The sequence below is a fragment of the Corvus brachyrhynchos genome, unplaced genomic scaffold (genome assembly GCF_000691975.1).
Source record: "Corvus brachyrhynchos isolate BGI_N302 unplaced genomic scaffold, ASM69197v1 scaffold283, whole genome shotgun sequence".
NCBI lineage: Eukaryota > Metazoa > Chordata > Aves > Passeriformes > Corvidae > Corvus > Corvus brachyrhynchos.
The window spans coordinates 139,427-162,606 of record NW_008237409.1 but is presented as its reverse complement, the minus strand read 5'-3'; the positions used below and the strand labels follow the sequence as shown (position 1 = coordinate 162,606).

At 41.6% G+C, this 23,180-nt stretch overlaps 1 protein-coding gene across 1 annotated transcript; it reads left to right on the top strand.

The window, feature by feature from the left end:
• On the top strand, positions 1-15,227 carry SLC13A5 (solute carrier family 13 member 5). The gene is made up of 12 exons (XM_008631065.2): positions 1-18; positions 2,343-2,471; positions 3,264-3,400; positions 3,825-4,039; positions 5,352-5,523; positions 6,650-6,772; positions 7,309-7,521; positions 8,293-8,414; positions 8,688-8,806; positions 10,510-10,671; positions 11,662-11,799; positions 12,569-15,227. The coding sequence occupies exons 2-12, from the start codon at positions 2,373-2,375 to the stop codon at positions 12,695-12,697; spliced, it is 1,629 nt and encodes a 542-aa protein (XP_008629287.1). The 5' UTR covers positions 1-18; positions 2,343-2,372; the 3' UTR covers positions 12,698-15,227.
• The last annotated feature ends 7,953 nt before the right edge of the window (positions 15,228-23,180 follow it).

The following is a 23,180-nucleotide window of genomic DNA, read 5'->3' as shown; positions in this document are numbered from 1 at the left end:
CTCGCTGTGCCCACGCGGGTAAGTGCCTGCGGGGCCCCTGCGGGAACAGAGCCCGGCTCCTGCCCTGCTGCCCCCCAGGTGATCCCCCCTCCACCCGTCTCCGGCCCTGCTCCCTGTGGCTCCCATGGACCCAACCCATCGTGCCAAACAGATGCTATTCATTTTGGGCCAAGACAAACCCATGCGTAGCTGGCCGGCGCGTTTGAAATGGTCCCGCATTATGTCGTAGCGACTGGAGTGGGCTGAAGGGCAGGAGTGCGTCCCCCAGCTCTCTGCTGAGGCTCTGCTACTCCCAGCACGTTGCTTGCTGACATTCTCCATCCTGATGCAGTCGGGAGCCGGCGCTGTGTTGTATGTATTGGTCAGGATTTCAAATACCATGTCCTCCAATTCATCCATCTTACTCCAGGGATGGCGATGGCACAACTCCTTTGCGTTCACTGGAGTTACACCAGCATAAAATTGGAATAACCCAGGGAAGTATGGCGTTCATTGTCTTGTAGCCTTCTTGACCAAGTGTGAAAGCTCAGTTCGCATTATTTTAGCCTACTAGAGCTTTGGAGACTATTCTAATGCTAAAACCAGCCTTTCTTCTGAGCAACTTGTGTTGCTCAGTCTGTTTTAAAGTACAGGAAAATTTGATCTGTGCTTATAAACCAAATTGCCAGCTCTCTGGTTTACCTAAGTAATACCAACCTGGCCTTTCAGTTGAATGGTGGTGCTTTATATAGTGAGGAATTCCTGACTGTTAAGCTCTACTTTGGTCAAAGCTAGGAAAGATAATTTCCAAAAAAAAATTAAATATGTCCTCAGTTTGCCATTATTTGTAGGCATATTGTGTCATTAGTATAACCTAAGAAATTACAGTATTTCACAATGGGAAAGTAATACTTCAGTCAATGACTGCTTTTTCATCTCTCAGCCAGGAGGCAGGTCACTGCATTTTGTGTCAACTGTACAGAAACATCAAAGAGACATTCTGTGACTGTTCCCATAAATCACAGATAAACATAGATATAAGTACAAATACATATTTAATTGCAAATCTTTGGTCGTTTGAATTGGCCATGGTGGTTGGAGTTAATTTATAAGCCTGGTTGTATTTTTGAACTCCACATAAATTATTTACTCTTTAGTCTCTAAACCCAGTGTTTTGAATTTTATTCACTTAGAATTGTTTATCTGTCTTTCATACTAGCAACAGATTAACCACAGTCAGTTCTAGCCCTGCATTACTGCAGTACAGCATGAATTGTATTGTGGGCTCACCTTATATGTATGAAGGGAAGAGACTTCAATAGGATCTGCCTGGTATCTCCTAGTCTCTGAAGAAATTTTTTTTTTCAAAACTTGTACCTGAGGGGAAAAAAATTCAAATTACTTACGAAAGGTGTTTCCTGGTTCTTAAACTTCTCAACAAAGTTAAGAAAAATGCAGCCCTACTTATAAATATCACCTGATGTCAGTTTTTAAATGTCACTGTCACACCATTTATTTTAGCAATAAAGTCATATTTGTTGTATTAAAGTAAAATCCTATAAACACATGCCCTAAATAGGAGCAAGTACTGAACTACAGAACACTGACTTCAGCTTTCAAACAGTTCACTGTTAGCTAATGAAGGCTTGCTTCTCCCAACAATTTTTAGAGTACAAACCACGGAAGGCTGGGATACAGAAATGCCTGATCCACAGCCCAAAAAGACAGGTTGCAAGAATTCTAATCTAGGGAATCCCCTTAGCAGGTAGGGACCATAAGATTTGGGAAAGTTGTTTAATACCTCTAATGTGCTTAGTCACAAAAAAAAAAAAAATTATAAAAGAGTTTTACTTTAGTAGTTACTTTAAAAAGCAGAGAACTTTTAAATTATTCAGTGAAATAGTTTCTGAGTTCAGCTGTGTTACAGGATATACATCAAAGACTTGTGAATTTCAGGCAAGCTAATCATCCACACTGGGAAACTTGGTCATCCGTTTAGAAAAATTAACTCTATATTGCTGTTCTTGGCTTCTAGATGTAAAATCTGCTGACCTCAACCACCAAGAGGTAATTGCACATGGCGAACTGTGCACTTACCTCATGGTGAAAGATTTGTTTTTCTCACAGCATTTATATTGTGTGGATGGATTAAAGCAAACACTATGGTCTTCTTGGTCAAAAAGATGTTTTTAGACAAGTGACTTCAGAACATGATTTAAGAGCACAAGTTTAAGTCCTCATTCAATGTAATTTGTTAAGCTACAGACAGTGGAGTGTGTGAGCCACTTGTAAGAGCTACCAATGTATTTCTTATCTTTAAAAACGGTTTCTAATGCTTAAATGTGTTTTCTATTATGTTGTAGGAGGCCAAATGTGCATATATCATCATCATCATGGCTGTGTACTGGTGCACTGAAGTGATTCCCCTGGCTGTCACCTCCCTCATGCCAGTGGTATTTTTCCCTCTGCTTGGAGTTCAGAGCTCTAAATCAGTAAGGAATTCATTCATGCAATCCAGGTCTGATACAGGGAAATCCAGTGCTCTGATCCCTCATCAATATTTAGCCAACAAGTCTGTATTAGTGTTCAGGGTTCTTATATGGGAAGATGCTGAACTACATACACATTTGCCCAAACTGTTAAGAGGGGAGGGCTTGAGGTGGTAGAGGGAAGGGTCTGTTTTGGGCATGGATCCTGCTGGAGAGCATCCCACTAGTGCCAGCAGTCTGTGTGTTCATAACCTCTGAGAAAGTAGTGCTGACAGATCTTCTGGGAGATCTCAAAATGTATGGGACAAACTTCTAAGAGGATAGATGGCATGGTGCCAGCAGGTATGCTGTGTTCTCTCCAGAACTCATCCTGGACTGTTTGTACTGGAGCATTAGTCCAAGGCAGAGGCTGTATTCAAGTTCTGTAGCCCAGCTTCACTACTGCCCAACAAGCTGGTAAAGGCAGGTGTGGTTGTTGAAGGTGCTGAGAAAGCCATTTTGGAGCTTGACATTTCCAGTGCCTTCCATACTTTGAGCCCCCAGCTGTGTTTTAGGAATCCAGTGTCATTTTGCACAATGATGCACAAAGAGCTCCTGCACAGGCAATTCAGCAGTTACACAGGTGATCAAGGGTTCAGGAAACTGCAAGGAGCTCTCAGGCAGCAGCTGCCTCTTCTGCCAGTGTTGGGTGGGGTTGGGTCCAGTCCGTGGATTTGAGAGGGTAGTAGGCAAAATGCACTAGTGAAGCAAGTAAGAAGCAACATTTGGGCCTGACTTACCTTCTCTGTCTTTCAGGTTTGCTTGCAGTACCTAAACGACACAAACATGCTCTTCGTTGGAGGGCTGATTGTTGCAATTTCTGTTGAACAGTGGAATCTTCACAAAAGGATTGCACTGAGGGTCCTTCTGATTCTTGGGGTGAAACCTGCACTGTAAGAGTATTCCATTGGTTTTTTCTTACCTCTTACCTCAGTTTAGGAGAGACCTAGGGATAATGTTTAACAGTCAGCAGAGAAAGGTTCCTTCAAGAACCAATTGAGCTGTACTTGGACAGAGTTCTCAGAAATGAAGTCTAGCAACAGGAATAGTTTATTTGTCCTTTATCCAAAACTAGCATCTGACTAAATTGTAGAGGCTTGCCATTGGGGACAAAATTATGACAGACTTAATCATGCACTGGGATTCCTTCAGTGAAGGTGGCAGAGCTGTCCTAGAAGGGAGTCTGATCCTGCTCTGTATTACTGGATGCTGCACACATCCCTGTTGGGCTCTGCTCTCCAAATTACAGTGACTACAAAGCTCAGCAGCGTCTGTTCACTCTCTTCCCCTCTCCTCTGCGTTTTTCTCTCTTTTCAGCCTCATGCTGGGATTTATGATAGTCACTGCCTTCCTGTCCATGTGGATAAGTAACACAGCTACCACTGCCATGATGGTTCCCATTGTCCAGGCTGTCCTGGATCAAATGGACAACACGGAGTATGATGTGACCATGATGGAACAAGCAGCTGGGCAAACAAATACAGTTATTGAGCTGGAAGAAAAGAGCACATCAGAGTCCACTGCAGTGCATGGTAAGGGCCTGCTCACCAAAAAGCTGATGCTACTGAGCTTGCTACACTCGCAGCTCCCCAACCTAGGATTGCTGTGTACCCTTTCCAAGGAAAGAGGATGGTAACCTGACTGAAACCCCCTAAATACATAACATTTAGGTTTTACAAAATAGCTTCCAATTTTGATGGCTGCCATTTTGTATGCTAGTGCTAGATCCCAGACAGGTTGTTATGTTCTTTCCTTTGAGCTGGAGTCATCCTCCTACAGTTTCCCCAGACTTAACTGCCTGTTTAGGGAAGTGAAAAGCATATCCTGTGGGAAATAACCATCCACACCCCTAGCATCCCACTTTTTAAATCTTGTGATTATCAGTGAGGATTCAGCTTCTAAGCCATGTAGGGCTATTTGAAAAAAATCATGTGAACACAATCTATTTTGGTTCTAGGGTAATAAATATCTCTTTATTGACCAGATTGTATGTGGAGGTGGGGAGAAGAAAGAGGACTACTTTAAAAGCCACGTGGAAAAGAGGAACTGGTGTAATTTGACTCACAGTAGACAAGCTGCTCTTGTGTGTGATCTTACCCTGATCTTACCTCAAGGTCCTCTGCCAATACTGTGGTTCTGCAGTAGGTTTTACTTCATTTGAAATATGTGCATAAACTCAGTCCCTCTCATTTCGCTGCTCTGCTGTGCTGTTACAGAGGGCTATATTATTAAATATGATTAAAGATCAGATCCCAAGTGTAGTGAAGATAATTAGAGTGTGCAAAAAATACCCTTTGATATTGTTGAGTTGGTTGTAATTGACATAAATTCTTTGTCCTGCTCCATTAGTCCAGTCAGACTTCAAGATTAGAGTGTTAGCTTCAGAGAACAGTGGACACAGCAGTAAAGTTTCATGGTTATTGTAAACTGGCAGAACATATTGATTAAGTTATGCCAAGCAAGGATTTGGGTTTCAGTGAGGGTTTTTTCTGCCTGTATTCATATCTGTTAAAGCTAGTTGGGTTCTCACTGTGGGATTGGAATGGTTCCAGTGACTACAATATTTGGCTGATGGTAAGCCTCTCTGTGAAATAAGAAATTACTGATGAGGAGCTGTGGCACTGATGTGGACAAGAGCGTCCTTGGATCATGTAAACCCAGACTGTCAGCCTCTTTCTTCAGCTCCTCATGAACATTAGTCCAAAGTATTTAGGGACATGTCTGTGAGTTTTTAAATTAAAATAAATGGCACATACAAACTGGAAGCACTGAGCCTACAGGCCCTATCCTGAACTCTCTGCCTTTCCAGTTTTACCTGAGGCAAGTCATTTTCTTTGTGTCTAGCCATAAGCAATGGACAAGTCCCTGATGACCCCAGATCTTCTGAGGAAAAGAAAATGAGGAAGCGTATATGCAAGGGAATGACACTTTGTGTATGCTATGCTGCCAGCATTGGAGGAACTGCAACACTTACTGGAACAGGACCAAACATGGTACTGAAAGGACAGATGAATCAGTAAGTCATTTTTGCTGCTTCTTTTAGTTATACTGTCGTACTGTTTCTGTGACCAGTTGACTGGCCTTAGATGACAATTTGAGTTGCGAACTTTAAGCAATAAGTTGAGGAGCTGAGAGTGAGAAATGTGTATGAAGAGTTGGGCCTCATTTTTTTTGCCTCAGCATCTTTTAAAAGGAGGCTTTGTGATGGAATTATAGGTCTTCTGAGAAAATTGGAAATAGTGGTTGATTATGAGATATTGGTTCTTGTGTGTCCTCTTTTTCAACTGAAATACAGCACATCAGATGAGGAACTGCAGTAAAGAGCACCAGAAGAATGTAGATTACTTATAAGCACACTGAAGAGCGCTAGAAGGAACTTGGGCCCTCCTGTAATACTCTTCCTCCATACTGTGCCTGTGGAAATTGTACAGTTGTGTTGTACTCTCATTGCTAAACTGAGTTTGGGAACTGATTTCCATGACACCCAATCCACAGTGGAAATTTTGCAGACTCAACATCAGTCCCTCAACATTGCTTCCTTGTTTTGAAAGGACTTCAGCCTCAGCTGCTACATTATCTGTTGGTTTTAATACCCAGCTGGAAGTTTGCTATTGATATTTTTCCTCCGATCATTATTGGTGGACACAGGGAAGAAAAAAATTGCTGTTCTTAAAACACTGTCTTCATTCTTTCAAGCCAACTAGCAACTTTTTCTTCTGTTGAAGGCAGCAGAAGTGCAGGTATTAATTTCAGGAAAGACATTTCTTGCTCTCTTATTAGAATGAATTGGGAGGAAGAAAAAATATCCTGTCTTGGGATAAATGAGCAGGTGTGCTGGAAGTGAAAGGTACCTAGGATGTATGGGAGATCTTTCAGCCACACTTGTCTGACTGAGACACAAAGTATCAACATAAGCTCCTATATGCATCAAAGTAAGACACTGGGAAAATTGAGGATCATTTGAGTTCTGCTCTGAAATCAGGCTGTCTTCCTCCGTGACTTCAGTTAGGCTGTGGATGTTGCCTATGATTGCTTGTAATGGTTGTCCTACATGTACATGTATAATTGTCACTAGCACATATTAAAGGGAGAGTAGATTACTAAATGTTTTGACGTTCATACAGAAAGTCATTTCTTTACAGGTTATACCCCAACAATAATGATATTGTGAATTTTGCTTCCTGGTTTGGATTTGCATTCCCAAACATGATCCTGATGTTGGTGCTAGCTTGGCTTTGGTTACAGTGCTCCTTCATGGGACTCAAGTGAGTATTTATCTACACAGTATTGTGTAAACCCCTCAGTAAATTAGTGCAGATCAGCTTACTGAGACATCTGGGTAAAACAAATGCACTGACAAGTTATTAATTTGGTAGCAGAGAGCAGGTCCGTTTCACAGAAATTTTGAGGTCTGGAAACCTTTTGTGTTCATGAGAGGTACACTAAGGCAAAAGCCTTATACATTCTTAATCTTCAGACAGAACTGCCTTTTTATTTTTCAATCTCTCATCTGTGAATTTCAGCCCTAGGAGAGCTGGCAAAGCTGGTTTGCAGCCATTGATTCAAACCTGAGTTTTTCATCCCAGGTTACTCCAAATTGCCATCCTTTGATAGATCCCATTCTTCTGTGAGAACTGGCGTGTCCCCACAAAATACTTTGGCACTGTTGTAATTTCTTTATTTCTGGCCTCTGCTGTAGTCTGTGTCTGTCCCCAAGAGTGATAGCTTCAGAGTGATAAGGATGTTAAATCCCTCTAATATGTTCATACTCACAGGGTTTTTTTCTCCATTTTTCTTAAAGCTTTAAAAAAAGCTGGGGCTGTGGGACAGAGAGAACTGCCAAAGAAAAAGCTGCATACAATGTGCTGAAGGCAGAAATGAAGAAGTTAGGCCCTATCTCTTATGCTGAATTCAATGTCCTCCTTATGTTTGTATTGCTGGTGCTCTTGTGGTTTTCCAGACACCCAGGTTTTGTAAAAGGCTGGGCCACCAGGCTCTTCCCAGAAGGAGAAAAGTAAGTTCTTAGGTGTTTTTTCCATCTTTTACCCTCTTGGTTACTAAAAAGATTCCCTTGCTCATATGTTCCATTTTGAGTGTGGGGTCATTAATTCCAACTTTACCTGACTTCATGTTTGCTGGGCTTGATCCAATGGCTTGTACATGACACCACCAATTATCTATGATTTGACAGTTTGTGCTGCAGTGAAAAGGCTGGAGACTGAGACATGGAGCAAGCTGAACCTCCTAAAGGAAGAGAAAATTCTGTAATGCTGGTCTCAGTCACACTGACATACACCTTCGTATTTTGTTTTTATGAGCTCCAATCAGTTGCAGTGACATTTGAATATTTGGTAATACTGCCTCTAACTAATACCTTAGAACTCACTGGAAAATTGATTTTGTGCTTTGAATGGCTTCTTTGCATAGTGTTCGTGCATGGCATGTTAGGAACATAAAATACATGTTTATTATCATTCAGGCCATTTCTTTAGATGTCCATCTTTGAGATACAACTGTTGAATCTTGGCTTCAGCACAGAGATGGAACCCTGCTCCAGGAGGGATGAGTTGTCATCCGGGACTCTGGTTATTAATGTGTATTGTAGTTTGTTTCTTTTATTACTGTGTTTATGTTATAGCAGGTCTGAGAGACCTCAGACATGAGCTAACGACCCATTTTGCTCAAGCCCCAGATGGCAAAGAGCAGTGACTAGAGTGCTGGAAGGCAGCCCTTTTCTAGGAGAAAGATGTCCATTTTCTAACCTATATCCTCTTTTCTTCATTAGGTATATCACTGATTCTGCTCCTGCTGTGTTTATTGCCCTGCTACTGTTTATCCTTCCTGCTCATAAGCCCAAATTCATAGCCTGGAGTCAAAGCATGTCTGACTCTGAACAGACTGAAGAAGGTATTTAAAAGAGGGATTGTAATATTGTGAAACAGCTAACCCACTCAGCTAACAAGGCAGAAGCATGCACTGGATTTACATGCAGTTCTTTAGAGCAGCTCACCTATCTCACTTGTTGGGCAGGGCTGGGGCACAGTCCGTGCTCACGTGTGTTACCCTCACCCTGTGCAGATTTGTCAGTTATGTGCATCTGCCCACTGGTATCTTATAGAACAGGAGACAAAGTGTCTTCGCTCTCCTAAAACATGTTCTACTTTTCATTTCTCACTTCAGATATTAAAAAGCCATTTTTATCAGCCCCGCTGCTAGACTGGAATGTGGTTCAAAGGAAGATGCCCTGGAGCATTGTGCTGCTGCTGGGAGGAGGTTTTGCTTTGGCTGATGCAAGCGCAGTATGTCCTAAGATGTCCATTTTCTAACCTATATCCTCTTTTCTTCATTAGGTATATCACTGATTCTGCTCCTGCTGTGTTTATTGCCCTGCTACTGTTTATCCTTCCTGCTCATAAGCCCAAATTCATAGCCTGGAGTCAAAGCATGTCTGACTCTGAACAGACTGAAGAAGGTATTTAAAAGAGGGATTGTAATATTGTGAAACAGCTAACCCACTCAGCTAACAAGGCAGAAGCATGCACTGGATTTACATGCAGTTCTTTAGAGCAGCTCACCTATCTCACTTGTTGGGCAGGGCTGGGGCACAGTCCGTGCTCACGTGTGTTACCCTCACCCTGTGCAGATTTGTCAGTTATGTGCATCTGCCCACTGGTATCTTACAGAACAGGAGACAAAGTGTCTTCGCTCTCCTAAAACATGTTCTACTTTTCATTTCTCACTTCAGATATTAAAAAGCCATTTTTATCAGCCCCGCTGCTAGACTGGAATGTGGTTCAAAGGAAGATGCCCTGGAGCATTGTGCTGCTGCTGGGAGGAGGTTTTGCTTTGGCTGATGCAAGCGCAGTATGTCCTGACATCTGTTTTTCTCTGACTCAAAGGCGAACTTCCCTGGTTTGTTATCTAGTCCTGTATTACTGGGCATGCACCCAAAGCCAAACCCAGTAGAGAAGTTCAGATCTGGAGGCAGATCTAAATTAGCAAAAACTGAGGAGACGTGAACGCTTGTGAGTCTTTTTTAGGAGTTTTTGTGCTCTGACCAAGTTTCTTTAATTTATCTTACCTCTTTGAGACTTCCAAGTAGGTTGGGATCTTCACTGTCTGGACAGTCCAGGAAAGCATCCTTTCTTATTTCTGTAATCATCCCAATCCCAGCCATGGCTAGAAAAATAGAAGCATAGATAACACTTGTAAGATTTTCAGAACCATTTGCGGTTTGTTTAAAGGTTATACATCTTCAGACTTAAACCAAAACCACTTTCAGAAAGAAAATCCTGGGTTGATGCTGTGTTCATAAATTCACAGAAAATGCAGCTAAATTCCCAAACCAGGAAGGAATCTTGAGGTGAACCACACTGTTTCCTTCACCGCTGCTAAGATGCATCTAAATCAAAGCAAGCCTTAGATATCAGTAGGGCCATACTTGGGGGAAAGTCGTGTTCACATCTAAGTTTTGTGGCTAATTAGGTTTAAACCATGGGGCAAATTAAAGCTCTGGGGGCTTACTTTCATCTACATACATCATACATAAATTATTAAAGCTCCAGAGCATTAAAAACCATCAAGTCAGAGATTTTGTAACCTTTTTGTATCAACTACTGACTGTGTTCCTACAACAGAGCATTCAGACAGAATCATAACCTTCAGAAACCCTAGAAGAAGTTTCTGGGCCATACATTAAGTTTTTGCAATGGCCTCAGAAATAACACTTTCTGTTTAGCAAGAAAACCATAATTTTGTAACCTAAGTGTGAGCAAGTATTTGATTTCCAGAAGAATCAGAAAAGTGGGATACAGTATTATGTCTAGTTGGCAAGGAATTTTTTTCCATTTTTGTGACAAATCGTTGTACTTTCCTGGATGGTGTTTGTATAATTCAGGACTCCTTTAGCGTTATTGGACAGGAATGTTGCACATAACATGACTTCCCTGCTTGTGAGTCAGGGATTCTAAACCTCACTGAAACTCACTTTTTTTCTTGTCAGAACTCTGGGCTCTCAGCTTGGCTGGGTCATCAAATGACTCCACTGGGATCTATCCCGCCATGGGCCATTGCAACAGTGCTCTCCCTTATTATAGCTGTCTTCACTGAGTGCACCAGTAATGTGGCCACAGCCACCCTCTTCCTGCCTGTCTTTTCGTCCATGGTAAGACTGCTTCCATCCTGTTGTCGTGTCAGCTGGAAGATCAGAGTTAAACTGGGTGGCAAAGCAATATTACATTTAATGTCTTGGATGTTGCTCCAGTGTTTCCTCACTTAAAAGGAAGCCACGTTGTGCCTTCTGTAAGGTGTGTGCCTTGGCCCTGGAGAAAGTGAAGTCCCTTTAGCAATACAGATCAGCAAACATCAGTTACTTTGGTCATTTTGAACCATCATTTAGAACTGGAAAAACACACACACACAAAACCCAAACCAAAACAAAATCCAGCACTCTCTGATGATGCCTTTGAATGATGCATCTTCACATTTTGTGCTAAAATACACAAAGTGGTAAGCCTGATTATTAGTAATGTGTCATTTCTCATAGGAACCCAGAACAATTTTAAAACTTAGGGAGGAAAACCTGGTAAGTTTTGCTGCCTTTTCTGAGCAGATTAGAAACTGTGGCATAAAGAGAAAAATAGGTTACTTTGTTCTTTATTTGGGAAAGGAAAAGCACTTTGTTCTAGACTATTTCACCAAAGTAAAATTACCCCAGTCAAGGTACTGAGCTATTAGTGACTTAAATTGGCACTTAAGTTTTGATTCCAACAGAGTTTATGTAAAGTCTTAGAGTGTCACTCCATGTGCCTAGTAATTATAATCCCATTCCTGTGTTCCCTGGAAAAAGGGTGGTCTGAGGTCAAAGAAAAGATTGTTGGATATATTTGACCAGAACTCCAAATTATACCATAGAGCAAAACAAACAACATGAAAGAATCAAACCTTGTTTTTAAGTATCATGGGACAGGAAACAACAGCAAAGTTATGTTTAAGCACATACAGATTTCAGAATAAAATGTTTGTAAATTATTCTGGTGATGTAATACAAGGAAACAAAATAAGCCTATGTATCTCAGTGGTCTGGGGTAGATTGATCCTTTATACTTTTCTTTTCAAACACCTCCAGAGTGATATTCTCTCCATTTCATTTCAGGCTGCATCTGTCAAGATCCACCCTTTGTATGTTATGCTGCCTGGTACTCTCAGTGCTTCATTTGCCTTCATGCTACCTGTTGCAACACCACCAAATGCAATAGTGTTTTCTTACGGCCACATCCGTGTTTTGGATATGGTAAGATGCCTTGTATCTTATCTGAAATTCTCCATTGCTTTCTTCCTGAAATATGGTGAGCTTAATTTTCTTTGCAGAGTGTTTCCATAGTACTAGGAAGCTCTTACAGGCTGTAACTACCACCCTATGCCCCTCTCTTCTGCAGTGTTAATATTGTGATAAAAATTTGCGTCTCTGAAGTAACAGAACTTTTCTCACAGGCTTTGGCAGACATACAGACTGGCCCAAGTGAAATGAAAAATTGACAAATCATAAGTCTCTGAAACCTGAAGGGTTAAAGTGCGGGCATGCTCTGCAGTGTTCCGGGGCTTTGGCGAGTGTCTGAGGCCTTGTCTCCATTGGAGCTGAAAGCAGAAGGTAGCAATCAGTAGCCCTTGGCTCTGGTCCTCTGATTTTCTGCCAGACCACACAGGGCAGGTTCTGGGCGGAACACACAAACATTACTGGTTTTCTAACTGGACACTTGAAGAGGGCATAAGCAGTTCTCTAACTAATAAGAACAACTTATTACACATGCCTTAAAGCTCCTAGACTCATTATATACATAGCAAAGTGCTCAAAGACTTTGCACAGTGTGTTCCCTGGTATCTCCACCTAAGCAAGAGCATAAGGCAGTGGATACAATGGCTATTTCTGTGATTTATATGACCATCTTTCTTGTGTATGTACAAGTAGGCCTCGCTGCAGTTTGCTGTGCTGGTGTTTGGGTGTTGCTGGTTTGGACTTGCTGTGCTGGTGTTTGGTTATTGTTGGATTTTTTTCCTCACAGGTTAGATCTGGAATAGTGATGAACATCATTGGAGTCTTCTGTGTCACACTGGCCATCAACACATGGGGAAGACCTATGTTTGACCTGGACACATTCCCAACCTGGGCAAACAGCACAACAAATCAGTGAGCAGTGAAGAATTTGTGTGTTAAACAAGGAAAGGACCCTTACTACTCCCTATTGCCTAAAGTCCTGTATAGAGTCTCATCACCACTTTAGATCCAGTGTTGGGTGTTTGCTGCCTTCCAGCAGTCACACATCAGTTCAGGGTTGAACCAACCCAAACGTGCTCCAGTTGTGCTGGAGCCAAAAGTGTTTGCAATTATACAACCTTAAGGATCATGTGTCGGGATCATAAGTATGATCAAATGATCCATTGTTCCTCCAATCAAGGTCAAGAATTAGGATTTATCAGACTTTCAATAAAGAGAGGGGAGGCTGTTGGATGAAATGGTTTGAACTATTATATCACTATATGTACTTGTAAATCATTAGCATTGAACATTGCACTCAGGCAGAGGCTGAACATTCCTTACCTATTCCTTATATCTACAAGTCAGCAACTGTACAGAGAAATCCCTGTTGTCACTGGTCTAGTGAAGAAGGGGTATGTGATGTTGTGCTATCTTACGTTTTAGTGGGGCCGCAGCCATGTGGTGGGATCCTTCCAAGTCAAAATCCAGCACGCTTTCTCTTGGCTTGTTTTCACTTCTAAGTCTCACTGCATTTAGACGCCTTTATTGAGGGTTGAGATAACATAATTCCATGCTGGTCATGATTCAGCTGATGTCTCGGACAATGATGCATTAAGGCTGGCTCTGTGCTTCTCGCACTGTGGCAATTAGAGGGAAGGGAGCCTTTCCCTCAGTCACATGTGTGATTTCACATGCCAACCAGTGTTTTCTGAGTGCCAGCCTGGAGATGACTAGTGGCCCATAGGACTTCACACCTATTGCAGAAGTTCCTGGATTAGCCCCTGATGTGCCTTATTAATTAACTCTGGAATTTTGAGCAAAGTCAAGACATGAGAAAGACTCTAATTGATGACCTGGAAAAATTTAGGGAGCCAGATTTTAGTGCTTGTGCTGGCTGACAGCAGTGGGAGTTGTCTTGTGTACTTTGGAATTCATGTCTTGTGAGAAAAGTAGTTTGTAATAGTTTGTAACCTCTTTATGCCATTTCTGTTACAGAAGTAGTCTACAGAATGATTGGTGTAGGGCTGGGTGTACTTCCTCAGTGGTACATGGACGCTTTTCCTTCAGCCCTGGGGATGGAGGCGGGTGGGAGGTAAAGCTGTGTCTTAGAGTAGAAGGATGTGTGGGTATGACCTGGGTTTTGCTCCCAGACTTGCTGTGTACCCCCGTGCAAGCCAGTTCACCTCTTTTTGACTATTTCCCCTCCTAAAGAAGATGTTATGGAACCTATCTACCTCACCAAGGTGTTGTGAGGACATAAGGGTCAAATTCTGCACCCATGCTGATTTTCCACCTCATGATAATGGGTGCAAGGTGTTAAGTTATAGAATCATAGAATTCTGTGTAGAAGATCTGGCATATAGCATGGTATTGTGTGTAGGCTATTCAGTAGTTCTGTTATTAATGTGAATGTTCTTTATGGAACTGGAAAACCACATTTTTATGTAAAAGTGAGGGAAATATTTATCCACAGAATGACCAGGTGCTTTTTTGAGCAGAAAACTGCTTCAAGAATTGATTTTCGTGCCTTTATCTTCTGTGCTCTTTCAGGGTGCTTAGCACCATAAACTCTCTGCTGAATGTTGTTCCCGAGTGCCACCAAAGGCTCCCTGCCTACCCAGCTGGCTGCATGTGGTGCAGCCTCATACTTCTTCTGGGGAATGGTGGAGCATGTGGATAAGCACGCTTCCACTTGCAGGGTCTATCTAAGGAAGAGGCCAGTTCTAGTGCCAAGAAATGGCTTGCTCACAGATATTTGTCACCACCTGAAACTTATAACAGTATTTGTTTGAACAAAGTGAAACCAGGAACAGCTGAGCACCTTCTGTTCTTTGGCAGTCACCACTTAATGCTGATTTGCATCTCTAGGTATCTAAGTGCATTTGAGAAAGGGACTTTTTCTGCTTTCTGATGGAGTTCACAGTGTGGGAAGGAGCAGGTTATTGCTTCCAGATACAAGGTGCTTGCTCTGCTCTGTCTTACGAGTAAGATACAGGGGAGCTTGCATAGGTAGATGACACTGAGCTTGGCTATCTCAGTTCATGCAAACCAAAACTCCTCTAAAACTGGTTCCAGCTAAAAGCTGTAGGACAGCACTTCACTGTCCTGTTTGCCGAAAATAATGTTCTGAAAGTTTCTTGAAGGGGAGAAGTTGCCCTCACCTCAGCTAGGGAAGAGCTTCACTCTGTTGCTGGACAAGAAGGAAGCAAATGCTATTTTCATCAACAGTCACACAGGGTGATTCATGGTCAGGAGTGCTGGGGCAAGGGAAGTGTGCATGTGGGGTAATAAAGAGTGTTGGGTTTATTGTAACTGTGATTTACTGGATGTGTCACCTCTCTGTACTGTTAACAGCAGTTTCTTTTTGAGACGCTTTTATGACATTCTGTGATTGATTCATATTAATTTAAATGGGTGGGTTGCACAATTAGAGCCTGGCAAATAAAAACTTTCTAGAAACAGCATGGATTGTTTCCTGTGTACCATAGTGGACCACTTGTTTCTGCATTAGCTTCTGCAGTACCATGGTGTTGCTCCAGTAAGATCCAGGAGGGTACATGCTGTAGTGAATAATGCAAAGCAGAGATTTGGACACCACTCTTAAGTGTCTTCAGACCTGAATATCAGTGGTTTCTCTTCTTTCAACAGCTAAGTGATAACTCAAGTTTGCACCTCTGAAGATGCTCTGGTGGGACCAAATCAGGTGGCATACCCTACTAACTGTCTCATTCATTTCAGAGTAAAGGATTATAAGAATCTAAGAAACACAACCAGTTTTTAAGAATTAGTGTTGTACAAACTTTCCAGTATAACAGGCACAAACGGGCTTTTCTTCAGAATCAAGCATGCATGGTGTCCTGTTCCAGTGCCCTAAGTAAATATACGTTACTTACAATGGACAATGCAAGGACAATTGCTTTGTGATTGGAGCTGGTTTACAGACCCTTCAGCACTGCAGGACAAGTATCATGATAGACACTTACTGGGCATGGCATTTATTTTGTTGCTCATCAAAGGATTATTGGTTTAGATGAAGAAGTTGTGATAGTCCTAAGGTAGTGGCATAAAAGAATCCCTTTGTCCCCCGCTTTAAAACACACAGCCCCAGCACCCACAGAAAACATGGGAGGATCCTCAGTGTGGGTTTTGTCAGGGCAGGTTATTCGGCCACGCTGAGCGAGCAAACAGTACCCATTTTACCATACGAGGGCAGAGTGTGATTCCTCGTGGTCAGTGAGTCTGTCAGCTGGCCAGCTGGCAGCACAGCTGGCAGTGCCACCTCTGAGGAGCTAAATCAATGCTTTCTTATTTTCTTCCCACTCTCTATGGATCCTTGGCTTTTCCTTTCTTCTCTCAAAATACCAGTTTACCAAAATAGCAAGTTGCTAATGCTGTTTCTGCAAATATTGAGTGTCTCAAACCTGCAGAGTCATGATCTGGGCTGCTGTTGCACAGGGCTCCTGCTTGGCCTTGTACCAGTGTGCCAACTTGTTCCCACAATGTACTCGTGCTTGGGGATGGCCTCACAATCATAAATGAGCACATGAATGACCAAACTACAAGAAAACATACAAAGGGAGAACAAAGGTATTTCCTTCCCATGTGTTGAATATCTAGATCTGTGAAATAGAGAAGAAAAACCTTTCAGCATTCTCTATATGATCAAGAAGAAGTCCCCAAGCCGAAAAGTGGTTCAGATTTTTTGGTGTCATCCACTGAATTCAGAGCAGCGGGTAGTGCATTCCAGCTGACTCACTTGAACTCAGTCTTTGGCTTATTCAGCCTTTGTCTTCCAGCTCAGGTGTGTTACCATTTGAAAGAATGACAGCCTGGTTGTAGCCAAACCCAACAATTGCAGACAAAGTTGGAATTGGGCAGTCGGTGAAAATCAGCCCAGAAAAAGAAACAGAGCACTGAATCAGTCCTACCCAAAATGCAGCAGTGGTTCCTTAACACACCACCTCTTCCTTTTTAGTAATGACATATCATATACATTTTTCAGATACTTCACATCTTTTTGTTCCCCCCAAATGTCTATGCTAAAGATATGAACAAGTGGGTAGTAATGAATCCTGAGCACTTGGATCAAGTGACAGAGTTTCCACAATGTTTTCCAGTGTGGTTGAATAAATGTGTGACTTTTGACAAGTCTGATCAATCTCATTGTGCCATTGAGAGGTCTTCAACACTTTTGTACTTTGCACCACAAGGCTAGCAGTCTGCTGCAAGAGACTTGTTGGGCTCAGCATTTGTCTGCATGGTTTAGCGGCAGGGTGCTGATTCCCCTCTGCTCAGAAGAACCATCTCAGTGGCAGCTGCTCTGCATCAGATCAGACCTTCCCCCTTGTGTATCTTTGCTGGCCCCTGTGTGAAGGATCTGTGGCACAGAGAGGATTTGCCATGCGCTGCAAACTGCCTCTGCTTGGCAGAGAAATTCACCATTGGCAGCACAGAGTAAAAGCAGGCATACCATGCTGCCCTGAGGTGATCAGGGACTACTTAATACAAGGTTTGGCAGTTATTTAAAAATAGAGCTGACTATACTGAAACTATTTTTTGCCCATTTAGGTTTTTCTGGAGCACTTAGTCAATAGCTGCCCATTCATTATGGTGTAAATGTAGATTTACATCTAAGGCTGTAGATTCTGGCCGTAAGAAAGAGACTGTTTCTTCTGTCAGAGAAAAGATGTTATGCTTCCCCAGTTTACTTTAGTGCTTTATTTCCCCCACAAAATTATTTCCCAGTCTTATTTGGCACATGGCACTTCAGTGAGTTTTCATAAGCTGTTTCAGGCCAGAGTGTGAGCCCCATTATAATGTTCATAAAACATTTTTTTATAGACAAATCATTTTCTTGAAAGAACTGAGTGTTCCAGATACGAAATCTAATTTATTGTAGTTTCCTTTGTGAGCTATTCTTTGAGAACAATAACTTGGGTTGGGTCTTAGCAAATATTTTAGAAAGCCAGCTGAAGATCAAATTTCCACCAGAAACGAAGTTAACACATTCATTTAAGGAATGATTATTCTGGAGGAAGTTTCTATTTTACTTCAATATTTTGCCTTGGCTATAGAGTCAGAAATCAGAAATGTAGGGGTTTTGCGGGGGGGGGGGGGGGGGGTGGGGGGGTGTTTGAGGAGCTGTTAACACAGAGATGTAATGTTCTCACTGGTTCATTTTTAGTCTCTTCTGTTTATTTGGAAGCTCACTTAGTGAGGCAAAGTGCAACATGAATCTTACAAAGATTTCAAGGCTGGTTCTGACTTAGAGCTTCCACATATTAAGTGAAGGGACTGCAAATACTCTTACTTACTTAGTCTGCTCTGTCTTCTACTGGTTTTTGTTTTGTTTGGGGTTTTTTTTGTTGTTGTTTGGTTGGTTGGTTTGGTTTCTTTGAGGGTTTTTTGTGCACAATACTAAGTTATCCTTCAATTTGGAAAAAAGAATTTCCTCTGAAAAAAGGGATGGGGACGAAGAAAATGAAGGAGCAGGGGGGGCAGAACACAGGACACTTTAACTCCTTTTTTAATAACAAACAATGGGGAAAAAACAACATAAATTTTCCTGGGAACATCCTCCACAAACACAAAATTGTCTTATCTTGCCTCATTTTTGGAGCTCACCTTTGACTGTTTTCATTTCTTTCTTTTTACACAGATAAGTCAGATCAATACAAAGCAATGTCACCCTAGGATACAAAAAATACCATTAAAGTCACCCCTTTGCGGCGTCATATTGAGGAATAACTTCAGCCTTGAGTGAAAAGTGGTCAGACAAATAAATTGTTAATGTTTTGGGGATGATCTTGGCCCAGCTCTTTGTTTTGTTTATTTGTGTGTTTTCTTTTGGAATTACTTAAATTGATGATGACCAGTGCTCTGGGAGTTAGGTGCAGGTGTCCTTCATGAAACATCTGTCAGCAGTCATTCTCCTGTGTGGGATGACTCCACTCTACTGCTCTGTGTTTGAATTGATCTGTCAGTAGATTGAGGGCTGCCCAATAAGTTAAACTTGCACAGCAGCTGCCAGAAGTATGGTGTGATTTAGGAAAAAGCTTGGCAATTATTTTTTCATCTTTCTCTCTTTTCCAAAATATTAAAATGAGCCTTTCTGAGCAAGGAATGGAGATGACATTGGCATTCCCAGCAAAAGAAAATGGTATCCTCGAATGTGGTTCCCAGCAATGTGGCCTAGGAAAAGGAGTAGATACAAAAACTGAAAGGCTGTTTTCTCTGAGCTGGGAAAAACTGCTAAAACCCAGAGATATTAATTATTGTAATGCATGGGCAAGGAAACAAGAGAGCTTGAAGAAACCACCCCAGATAAACTGTAGGTTTGTGGCATTTAATCTCCAAATACTTTAATTATATTTTTAACTGCAATACAGAAAGTAAGTGGAATGTAATGCAAGTAACATGGCAAGGTGTGCCTTATACGGTTGTGTACTTAAAAGCTCCAGGTTACTTCATGTTACTAAGTTTATGTGTTAGACATAATTCCAGCATATTCAACTGTGGGCCTGGTGTTCAAAAGTTATGAACCTTGTCATGAGAGATGTATTTAGATTTGCTCCAAAGAAAATCAGTACTTTTGTTTGCACAAATGCTGTATAATCTTGCTCTAAGCACTGGCAGGTTGACTAGCATGCAACTAAAGAGAGGGTTTATATTCTTGCTAAATATTGATGTAGGCATCTGTGAAACTGTAACTATTTGTGCACCACCTTTGCAATGACCAACAATTAAAGTTATTTTCATCCTGAGTGGGTGAGGTTGTAGATGACTGGACAGAATATTTAGTTATACTTGCCAGTAAGAAGGAATCTCACTAATTGTATTTCCATTATTGGAGACTATGCTTTTCTTCATAAAAGTGACTGTAGTGCTAGTCTATATGAGTGTACCTACTAGTTTCAGCACCAAATTAACTATTTATTTCTTATCTGCTGAACACATACTAAATGTATTCCAAAATAAAGGAGATTAATTCTTCATTAATTACAAAGTCATGCCAATGATTCCTTTAGTTTTATACTTAATTCTTTCTGGTGTTTTCCCTAAGCCCTGCTGCTCAGTGCCACAGTAGAAGAGCTTAAAAATGAAATAGCACAGAAAGTGGCTCAAACTACCTCATTATGGAAGTGTTATTTGGAGAATAACATAACCATAATGCTAATCTAAAATATCATGAAAATAAGTGAAATTAATCATATTTGTAATCATTATAAAATAGATAAGATTCCGTTTATTGTTCTGCAAACTTTTCTATGTATCTTGACCTTGAGAAGTTTTACATTCCTTCATTACTGGGAATTAGTTGTTTCTGGCCTGTTTGGTGTTCAACAGAATAAGAGTTCCTTCAGATCAGGCCCCATGTATCCTGGCTCCCTCCAGAATTCTTTCCTTAGAGGACCTTAGGAAGGGCTCCAAACAGTGGCAGTATTTTTTTGGGAAGATGTTCCTTAAAGACCACTGCTCTCAGGTCAATGCATATTGCTCCTGGCAAATGGCTGACTTCAAATTCACCTGCTGTCCAGGCGTCCTAATAGAAGCCTGACATATTTTTAACCAACTTATTAATGAAAAATATAAAATGCTTTCTGACACATGACATTTAATCTTGACTTTATCTTTGATTTCTAACGTTCGTCTGAAGCTAGAGGAGTATCATAGTCACAGAAGTACCAGTGCCAGTGCCTTCAATAAACCAGTCCCTTTACACTATCTCATCCAATTTGCAGCTTGCTTGAATGGTGTTTGGCATCTGCAGATGAAGTGGCTCCACCATGACTGTCATTGGCTGGCTTCTGAAATGCACATTACCTGCCAGTTTCTTGACCTCAAAAAAAGAGAACTCAGTGAAGAGTTAAGCCTTTAATTAAATATGTTCTGACAATTGTTTTAGCCACTGAAAACTATGATCTTGTTTCTATTGAATTACAATTATAGCATTGGAGTATAAAAATTGCAGACTTTGTGCTGGCTTGTTATAAATATAACATAATGCATACTCTGTTCTCTGTTATTTAACCATATTTGAAGCAGGATGCTCTCCAGTCTACAGAAGCTGTCTTGCATTCTATGGGTAAAATCCTGACAGATGTTGCCCATGTTAATATCAGTTTGCATTCTATTCCAAAGCAGTGGGTAAATGGGTGAACAAAATGGGATGTCTTGGGTTTCATGCACTGGGTGTAAAAACTTCACTGTTTCATCTCGATCCGTTTTCAGTGATGAAATTGCTGGACCTTCTTTTCTCTCTGATGCAAATGCATTGCACTATGGTGTCACAGAGGAATCTTTTGTAGCATCTCGCTTCTTCAGTGTTCACGTTCAAGATCTAACAGCATACCAAACAAGACATTATTTTCTCTTGTGTCATAAAACCTTGGCGGCTTCAGGTCCCAGAGGTGGTTCCATTTAAGAGCTGTGTCTCTATGCCAGTTCTAATAAGTTAAGATATACTTATTGTCATAAACCATCGCATTTCTGGGCAGGCAACAGCAATGATAGCAGTCTAGTCTCTATGAAAGGAGAAACTGAGGCAGTGATGTCATCCTGGTTCTATGACAATAAGGCAAATTCCAGACTCATATTTATGTTAACACATATCCTGCAAGTTTGGCTCACCTGACTTTTAAAAGCAGAAAAAAATCCAAACTTTTCCTAGAGAATGTTCTCAGTTAGTATACTAAAATCCTGATTTTCAATTTTGTTCCTAGTTTTGATGGACAAGAATTGAGATGTTTGACTTAACTCTGGCAAACATACATAGTAATTTATTTTTGTGACCAATCCTTTTTTAGGATTCTCTCCTCTGAAGTCAGTCTTGGGAGAAAAATCACATTCTAGAATAGCAATGCAGACACGTGGGATCTATTTGATCTCTTCTTTTAGCCTAAAGTCTGTGTTTACTGGGGAGTGACTTGTTATGTTTTGATATAGTAATAGTAGTATTCCACAACCACTAAAATGTTGTCTAAAAAAGCAACCTTTTTTATTAAGAAAAACTATGCACGGATCCTTTTTATATGGTTTTTGTAATCCAATTCCCAGGGAAAAAAATCATAGGAGAAGATAGTATTATAGAAAATTGCTAACTTGGATGCCAAAAATACTTCAACAAATGAAAATAGAAAATAATTAAACAACAAAAAAAGGAAGACATGAGAAGGGTTTCGGGTAAGTTTGTAAAGATTGCTTCCACTGCTGCTGCTGCTCACTCATAGAGTATTTGCTTATTAATGGTTTTACTCTGAGAAAATTGTGCTTTAATTAATGAAGAATTCAGCGCAGAGGTTGACAGAAATCTCCTTGGCTGACTGTAAAGTTACTATGATAAACAAAACAAAGCCCAAAGCTCCAAACTTTGTCCAGTATACAGAAGGAAAATAATACACCAGTTTATTTACCATTAAACTTTAAATACAGTTCAGTATTTTAGGGTTGATTCTCTCTACTTCCTTTTGCTCTGGAAGTGATGAACAGTGGCTTTGTCTAGTACAAAGCTACAATGAATGTTCTGCAAATACAAACAAAAGTTCATCTTCTTTTTATCCTTCCCAGCTCAAGGGTTATCTGGGGAAATAACATGCCTAGAACATTGACCCCAAAGCCACCTTCTAATGGCTCTGGGAGTGACTGGCCTCTGTGGCAGACGGACAAAACACTATCCTTGCTCCTGTCAGAAGGAATGTTCATGTTTGGGGACAGTCGTAGAAGCTGCAGTCCCAGGAATGTCACTCTGTACTCGCACTGGGTCACTGGGTCCCCCTGGCACAAGCAGCGCATGTCACTGGGTTTTTTCCCCTCAGATGGTGAAATTTTCCAGGGCCGGAGGCTGCCGCAGGACGGTGGTGAGTGACGTCGTCAGGACAAAGCGATTGATGTAAAACTGAAAGTTGGTCGTTCAAAAATACATTGGTTTGCACTTTTATGATTTCTGAGTTCTTTGGGGGTTGCCGTGAGCTGCAGCAGAGCACCGTGAGAAGGAAGGAATTTGTACAGTGCCATATTCAGTGTGGGGTTTATTTGGATATTGGGATCTCTGAATACTCTTTCCAAGAGCAGCTACTCGGTGCCCTGCTGCTGTACCCCAGCAGAAGCTGCTCCCTCACCCGCGGCAGCGAGGGAATGGTGCCAGTTGTTCTCAGCTCCCAACAGCCGAGTGTTTGCAGGCTTCTCTGCGGTACCGGTACGGGGGAAGCGCTCCCGGCAGTGCGCGGCTCCTGGCGGGACTCGTGGGCCGGGAAACCCAACACTTAAAATAACCAGCATTTGTTCAAGGGACGCCGTGTCAGTGTCTAGGGACGAGTGCGAAGGACTGATGTGTCAGCGCACGGCCGGGACCGGCTACGCACCTTCTCCGCGGCACGGACGCTGCGCCAGAGCGACCGCTCCGCGCCGGCGCAGCGTCC

Bases quoted from the DNA above. Each gene is read 5' to 3' on its own strand.
- SLC13A5 (XM_008631065.2), top strand. From the start codon at position 2,373: ATGGCTGTGTACTGGTGCACTGAAGTGATTCCCCTGGCTGTCACCTCC. The intron at 7,522-8,292 runs GTAAGTTCTTAG...TTTCTTCATTAG, and splicing joins CTCTTCCCAGAAGGAGAAAA to GTATATCACTGATTCTGCTC. The intron at 8,415-8,687 runs GTATTTAAAAGA...TTCTCACTTCAG, and splicing joins CTCTGAACAGACTGAAGAAG to ATATTAAAAAGCCATTTTTA.